Source organism: Nothobranchius furzeri, chromosome 18, assembly GCF_043380555.1.
Source record: "Nothobranchius furzeri strain GRZ-AD chromosome 18, NfurGRZ-RIMD1, whole genome shotgun sequence".
Taxonomy (NCBI): domain Eukaryota; kingdom Metazoa; phylum Chordata; class Actinopteri; order Cyprinodontiformes; family Nothobranchiidae; genus Nothobranchius; species Nothobranchius furzeri.
In genome coordinates this window covers 41029522-41037805 of record NC_091758.1, presented here as the reverse complement: position 1 = coordinate 41037805, position 8284 = coordinate 41029522, and the positions used below count along the sequence as shown (strand labels likewise).

The 8284-nt window shown below is 39.4% G+C and overlaps 1 protein-coding gene across 1 annotated transcript; it reads right to left on the bottom strand.

The window, feature by feature from the left end:
- Window positions 1–487: 487 nt before the first annotated feature.
- LOC139063934 (uncharacterized) lies at window positions 488–5912 on the bottom strand. The gene is made up of 3 exons (XM_070547100.1): window positions 4349–5912; window positions 2598–2720; window positions 488–2500 (listed from the first exon to the last, which is right to left on the bottom strand). The coding sequence occupies exons 1-3, from the start codon at window positions 4944–4946 to the stop codon at window positions 1191–1193; spliced, it is 2031 nt and encodes a 676-aa protein (XP_070403201.1). The 5' UTR covers window positions 4947–5912; the 3' UTR covers window positions 488–1190.
- Window positions 5913–8284: the final 2372 nt, after the last annotated feature.

Here is an 8284-nt window from a genome sequence, read left to right as displayed (position 1 = left end):
CGTCCCCCATCACCCTGGGGTGCTCCCGAGATGTCTGCAGGACACAGACAACACTAGCCTCTTGCCGCAACCCTAGAGAAAACAACAAACGGCAACACCCTAAAGAGGGTGAAGCCCTTGTGCCTACAAGGGGCCCTGGAAGGAGGAGTTAAAACAAATTGTATGCATCTGTGATATGTAGTGGTTATTGGACGCTACAGGTTACCAAAACTTCTGGACAACCCATCAGCAATGATGTTGTTAGTCCCCTTCTTGTGTCGAACCTCGATGGCATATTCCTGTAGGATGAGCGCCCACCGCATGAGCCGCTGGTTCTGGTTATACATCCTACTGAGGAAAGTCAAAGGGTTATGGTCTGTATACACTATTGTAGGAGAACAACTGGAACCCACGTAAACGTGGAAATGCTGCAATGAAAGGAGTAGAGCCAACGTTTCCTTTTCAATGGTGGAATAGTGCAGTTGGTGTCGGTTGAACTTCTTAGAAAAATAACAGACCGGATGATCAATACCAGCTGAATCTTCCTGGATCAGCACACTTCCAGCGGCTATAGCGCTGGCATCAACTTCCAGCTTGAACGGCTTGGTCAGATCGGGTGCAGCCAGGACAGGAGCAGAGCACAGCAGCAGCTTGGCAGCCTCAAAAGAGGCTTGGCACTCCGAAGTCCATTCAAACTTCCTTTTGGGACTTAGCTGATCTGTGAGAGGAAGAACAACGTTAGAAAAGTTTCGACAAAACCCCCTATAGTATCCAACCATGCCCAGGAACCGTCTCAGTTCTCGGCGAGTAGTGGGAGGAGGAAACGACATCATAGCCTTCACCTTTTCATGCAGGACCTTTACTTTCCCCTGCCCAACTTCTTTACCTAAGTAAGTGACGGTAGCCTTAACAAAGTCACATTTGGCCAAGTTCAGGGTCAGGTTGGCCTGCACCAGACGATCAAATAACTGAGTGAGAGTGTTGAGGTGTTCTTCCCAGGTGTCTGTATAAACAACAATATCGTCGAGGTAAGCACTACAATGTGAGAGGCCAGAAGTAACAGTGTTAATTAACCTTTGGAAGGTGGCAGGTGCATTTTTCATGCCAAAGGGTAACACAGTGTACTGTAAAAAGGCATCTGGGGTAACAAAAGCTGACATAAGAGAAGCTTCTTCTGTTAAAGGTACCTGCCAATATCCCTTTAACAGGTCCTACTTAGTCACAAACTTGGAAGGTCCCACACTGTCAACGCAATCATCTATACGGGGTAGAGGATATGAGTCTGAGATGGTAACTGCATTTAACTTCCTGTAATCGGTTATAAACCGAGCGGTTCCATCTGGTTTCCTCTCCACCAGACAGGGTGAACTCCAGGGGCTCCTGCTGGGAATAGCAAAGCCATTTTTCAATAAGTACTCCGTTTCTTCTTTCATAATCAGTCTTTTCTCGGGACTAGCACGGTACGGATGCTGTCTAATGGGCTTGGCTTCACTCACCTCAACATGATGTGCTAACACAGTGGTCTGAGTGGGCACATCAACAAACAGACTCTTCCTAGAGTGAATTAACTTCACCAAGTCTCCAGCCATTTCAGGTGACAAATGTGTTATCTGTCCTTCCAGTTCCTTAAGTGCCTCGGAGTTATTTAACCGAGGACTACAACTAGAGGGGAAGTCTTCTCCGACTTCACCAGCTTCCTGTGGTACCATAGGTTTGTTAGCAGCATCTGGTACTAAAACACAAGTTGTTACAGGTTTAGACAGAGGGGAACCATCCTCATAGCGCTTCAACATGTTAACATGACAAACCCTGCTTTTCTGTCTCCTGGCAGGTGTGTTTAGCACATAATTTGTGTCCCCGAGCTTACTCAGGATCTCAAATGGTCCCTCAAATTTGGTGCTGAGAGCCGAATTGGACAAAGGCGTTAGAACCAGTACCTTGTCTCCAACTGCAAAGTTACGTCTGGTTGCCGTCTTATCATACTGAACCTTCATCTTCAGTTTAGCTTTGTCCAAGTGAGTTTTAGCAATAGCGTTTGCTTCCTTTAATCTTTTCTGGAAGAGTTGGACATACTCCCTCACTTTTCTGTCAGGCGGATCAGAAAAAAGAAATCTCTCTTTTAGAGCTTTCAGGGGACCACGAGGAGTGTGTCCAAACACAAGCTGGGCAGGACTAAAACCAAGAGAATCCTGCACAGCCTCACGAGCAGCAAACAACACAAAAGGCAATCCTTCTTCCCACGTTTTGCTTTTACTTAAGCAATACTTTGTCAGCATTGCCTTTAAAGTTTGGTGCCATCTTTCCAAAGCGCCTTGACTCTGAGGATGATACGCGGATGACATGACATGTGTGATTCCTAAGGTTTTTGTTACCTGTTTGAACAGTTTAGATTTGAAGTTTGTCCCTTGGTCGGTCTGTATTACCTTTGGTAACCCAAAGATGGAGAAGAAATGGGTTAGAGCTCTGATTATAGACCTGGTGGTGATGGAGTTCAGCGGTATGGCCTCCGGAAACCTTGTAGCTGAACACATAAGGGTTAACAAAAATCGCTTTCCTGTTCTAGAAGGAGGTAAAGGTCCCACACAGTCTAAGATGACATGGTCAAAAGGCGTACTCACTACAGGAATGGGCTGTAACGGGGCAGGAGGAATGGGCTGGTTCGGCTTTCCTGTCATCTGACAGACATGGCAACGCCGACAGAAGAGAGACACCTCTTTCTTCATCCCTGGCCAAAAGAAATGCTCCAACAACAGTTTATAAGTTTTGTTGACACCCAAATGGCCAGACCAGTCACTCTCGTGTGCCAAGGAGACCACATGTTCTCTGTAAGAGGATGGAACAATTATTTGCTTCACCAACCCCCATTCCATGCCCTCAGCCGCGGGCTGAGGCCAACAACGCACCAGCACATCATTATCTAATAAATAATGTGTTGTAGTTTTGTCTGTTTTATCTGAAGTGGTCACCTGTTCAAAATAAGGTTTCAGAGTAATATCACTCTTCTGTGCAGCAGAAAGGGTTTCTGCCGTAAGTGGAAAAGGTTCTCCTTGCTGAGGATCAGCATCAGCCTTTTCTCTCTGCTCTTCTGCGTCTGATGACGGAACAAATCCAAATCCATCATGGGCTGTCTGTTCGGAGTCATCACTGAGGAGTCTCATCAGCACCGAGTCACTTAACTGGATGTCCACATTATTCTGTGTTTGCGAACGGGTGACAGCACAAGCTGGGTAAAAATGTGAATCAGCAGCACAATTTACATGTTCGGCTTGAGGTTGAGGAACTACTTCTAGAAGAGGTAGCACTTTACCTCCAGCAACATCATTCCCCAACAACACATCAACCCCGTTTACCGGTAAATGGTCACAAATGGCAACATCAAAGCAGCCGCTAACGAGCTGGCATTCCAGGTGAACGCGGTGCACCTGGGCAGGCAGGGATTTCATTTCAATTCCCTGTAACAAAACAGCGTACCCGCGTGAACTACTGGCTGAAAATGGGAGTGCGCTGCTCAGTATTAACGTTTGAGACGCACCTGTGTCTCTCAAAATGCGAACGTTTTGCTTGTCTGCATCACCAGGAGTCAACGAGATCTCCCCCGAAAGAATAAAGGGTGCAAAACAAGCATCAGGCTCCCCGGCGGCGCACAAGGGGTTAACCACAGGCGACTTTTTAAGGAATGCAACTTCCTTAGGAGCTGCAGTGGGCTTCCCGTTCTTTTTCTGCAACATAAAACAATCCTTAAGAACGTGTACCGTTCTGTGACAATAGTAACAGGTACGGGTTTCAGGATTTCCGTTTTGAGAGCTTCTTTTTATGGATTTCTTCATCAAAACGGGCTGAACGTCTTTTCTCTCATCTCTCCTCACAACCTCTCTGTGAGTGAGTGTGAATTCGTCCGCTAAAAGGGACGCAGCTGATAAAGTGCTGACTTTTTGTTCGTTTAAGTAGGTTACCAGTCTCTCAGGCAGCTTACGTTTAAAATCCTCCAAAAGGATAAGCTCTCGGAGGTCACTCAAAGTTTTAATTTTTGTGGACGAACACCATTTATCAAACAGCATGCTTATTTCACGTGCAAATTCCACATGTGTTTGTCCAGCACTTTTCTTAGCTTGTCTGAATTTTTGACGATAAGCTTCTGGGATTAACTCATACGCTTGTAGTATAACAGTTTGCACTCGGTCATAGTCCAGACCATCTGTGACAGGGAGCGCAGACAGAACTTCTAAAGCTCTGCCGCTCAGCTTGCACTGGAGCAGCAGAGACCACACCCCGCGCGGCCACTGCAACGTCTCCGCAATTCTTTCAAAAGCTACAAAATAGCTGTCAACCTCGGTCTCTCTAAATGTAGGCATTAAGGAAATGCACTTACTAATGTCAAAGGCCGGGGTTGTGGCGGGTTGCGGAGCTTTGGTGGGCGTGATATGAAGTCCAGGGTTGGAAAGCTGGGCTTCCAGTTCCAATTTCCTTATTCTCACAGCTGTGTCAGCTTCAATCTCCATCCTCCGAACCTCCAGTTCCATCTGGAGTCTTTTTGCCTGGGCTCTCTCCTCTCTTTCCATGTCCAGACGTGCCAGCCGCACCTGTAGTCGTGCGTCTCGAGATCCTTCCGTCGGCGAACCTGGGGAGGTCGGAACAGACTTTCGTACGGTTAGAGGAGCTTTTCCTGTCTCCTTCGTCTCACCCTCATGATCCTCCGCAGCAGCAGGGACTTCAGGATCGTCACATTCATCAGGATCTGCAGGAGATCCTTCTGGTTCCGTCTTTGCACCAGACTCATTCTCAGTCTTTAAAATCCCCATGTCCTCCAAATGCTCCACAATGAGCAATTTCAAGTCTTTTTTCAGCACAGGGTTTGGGATGTCAAGAGCAAGGTTGACAGCTATCTGCAGAAGGTCAGCCTTGCGGCAACGCTCCAGCACCTCACGGGATGGAGCCTCCATAAATGTCTCCACACAAAACTGAGCCATGTTTAAGCACAAAACAAAATGACACAACACAAAACAGCGTGGGTTTTGTGTCTTCACAAAACCAACAAAGAGCAAATGTTAAAACTAGTCCAAACGTTTGGCACGGGCTTAACTGATCTAAAACAGGCTATAACCGTGTAATAAAACAGCTATAAATCAGTGAAATCCCGGACGAGCCCCCATTTATGTTACACCCCTCTATGGGCTCAGCTAGGAAGGTGAGGGGAATAAACATAAGATGGACCAGTCTAACAAAAAGTGACCCTCGTTGGGGAGAAAAAGGCTTGTCCAAGCAAGACCAAACTCAAAGTTTCCTTTCAAGGATTTTATTACAAAAAGAAAGTACCAAAAGAAGGGCCAAAAACCCTTACCAAACTGAGTTTAAACGAATAACTAAAAATGTCCAGAGGACCAACCACTCTTAATATTAATCTCCTTTATTTAAAAAGGGAATGAAACAGCAAAAGGGGAAAATCCCACCCTTAAATTAACCAAGGTTTGTCTAACAGACAAAACCAAATGCTGAATTAACTTAGGTTACCCAAACAACAAAAATAGCTCAGGAAACTGAGACTTCAAAAGGGGAATAATCCCCACCTGGTAATTTAAACCACAAGATGGTCTAGCAGACACACCAAAACCAAAATTACCGCTTAAATGCAACTATCCCAAAACACAAAAGGTTCTAAAGCTGCTTCTTTACAAAAAGCCAACAACAACCTGTTAACTGCCAACGGGGAGAGAACAAACGTTGCCTCTGCAACTCCAAACATTTCTCTCCCCTGATGAGCTCCAGCTGGCCGCTTTTGAAGGGCCGGCTGATGAGATAAAAAGTCCCAGCTGCTTGTGCCTGCCGCTCCGGCGCTCTCCATGGTGCTGGAGTAAGGACAACATCTCAGAGCGTAGCTGTCCGTGGTGCTGCGCTGCTGCACAGGGAACGGCGCGGAGCACACCTCTGGGCTTCAAAAAGGCTGCGGCCGTAACACTATAGTATGTGTCCTAAAAATGTATAAATAATGTCATACTACAGTAAGTGTCCTAAAAATGTATAAATAATATCATACTAAGGTATGTGTCCTAAAAATGTATAAATAATATCATACTAAGGTATGTGTCCTAAAAATGTATAAATAATATCATACTATATTATGTGTCCTAAAAATGTATAAATAATATCATACTGATGTATGTGTCCTAAAAATGTATAAATAATATCATACTATATTATGTGTCCTAAAAATGTATAAATAATATCATACTTTAGTATGAGTAAAAAAAATGTAAAAATAATATCATACTATAGTATGTGTCCTAAAAATGTATAAATAATATCATACTATAGTATGTGTCCTAAAAAATGTAAAAATAATTGCATACTATAGTATTTGTCCTAAAAATGTATAAATAATATAATACTAAGGTATGTGTCCTAAAAATGTATTAATAATATCATACTAAGGTATGTGTCCTAAAAATGTATAAATAATATCATACTATATTATGTGTCCTAAAAATGTGTAAATAATATCATACTTTAGTGTGTGTCCAAAAAATTTAAAAATAATATCATACTATAGTATGTGTCCTAAAAATGTATAAATTATCTAATACTATAGTATGTGTCCTAAAAATGTAAAAATAATTGCATACTATAGTATGTGTCCTAAAAATGTATAAATAATGTCATACTACAGTAAGTTTCCTAAAAATGTATAAATAATATCATACTAAGGTATGTGTCCTAAAAATGTATAAATAATATCATACTAAGGTATGTGTCCTAAAAATGTATAAATAATATCATACTATATTATGTGTCCTAAAAATGTATAAATAATATCATACTAAGGTATGTGTCCTAAAAATGTATAAATAATATCATACTATAGTATGTGTCCTAAAAATGTATAAATAATATCATACTAAGGTATGTGTCCAAAAAAATATAAAAATAATATCATACTATAGAATGTGTCCTAAAAATTTATAAATAATATCATACTATAGTATGTGTCCTAAAAAATGTGAAAATAATTGCATACTATAGTATGTGTCCTAAAAATGTATAAATAATATCATACTACAGTATGTGTCCTAAAAATGTATAAATAATATCATACTAAGGTATGTGTCCTAAAAATGTATTCATAATATCATACTATAGTATGTGTCCTAAAAATGTATAAATAATATCATACTTTAGTATGTGTCCAAAAAATGTAAAAATTATATCATACTATAGTATGTGTCCTAAAAATGTAGAAATTATTTAATACTATAGTATGTGTCCTAAAAATGTAAAAATAATTGCATACTATAGTATATGTCCTAAAAATGTATAAATAATATCATACTACAGTATGTGTCCTAAAAATGTATAAATAATATCACACTAAGGTATGTGTCCTAAAAATGTATAAATAATATCATACTAAGGTATGTATCCTAAAAACGTATAAATAATATCATACTATATTATGTGTCCTAAAAATGTATAAATAATATCATACTTTAGTATGAGTCCAAAAAATGTAAAAATAATATCATACTATAGTATGTGTCCTAAAAATGTATAAATAATATACTATAGTATGTGTCCTAAAAAATGTAAAAATAATTGCATACTATAGTATTTGGCCTAAAAATGTATAAATAATATATTACTAAGGTATGTGTCCTAAAAATGTATAAATATCATACTAATGTATGTGTCCTAAAAATGTATAAATAATATCATACTATTGTATGTGTCCTAAAAATGTATAAATAATATCATACTATAGTATGTGTCCACAAAATGTAAAAATAATATCATACTACAGTATGTGTCCTAAAAATGTATAAATAATATCATACTAAGGTATGTGTCCTAAAAATGTATAAATAATATCATACTAAGGTATGTTTCCTAAAAACGTATAAATAATATCATACTATATTATGTGTCCTAAAAATGTATAAATAATATCATACTTTAGTATGTGTCCAAAAAATGTAAAAATAATATCATACTATAGTATGTGTCCTAAAAATGTAAAAATAATTGCATACTATAGTATTTGGCCTAAAAATGTATAAATAATATAATACTAAGGTATGTGTCCTAAAAATGTATAAATAATATCATACTATAGTATGTGTCCTAATAATGTATAAATTATATCCTACTAGAGTATGTGTCCTAAAAATTTATAAATAATATCATACTACAGTATGTGTCCTAAAAATTTATAAATAATATCATACTAAGGTATGTGTCCTAAAAATGTATAAATAATATCATACTATAGTATGTGTCCTAAAAATGTATAAATAATATCATACTTTAATATGTGTCC

Coding starts and splice junctions, on each gene's coding strand:
- LOC139063934 (XM_070547100.1), bottom strand. CDS start 4,946: ATGGCTCAGTTTTGTGTGGAGACATTTATGGAGGCTCCATCCCGTGAG. Junction 2,721..4,348: donor AACCCCGGCCTTTGACATTA/GTAAGTGCATTT, acceptor CTGTTGTTGGAG/CATTTCTTTTGGCCAGGGAT. Junction 2,501..2,597: donor CGTTACAGCCCATTCCTGTA/GTGAGTACGCCT, acceptor TTATGTGTTCAG/CTACAAGGTTTCCGGAGGCC.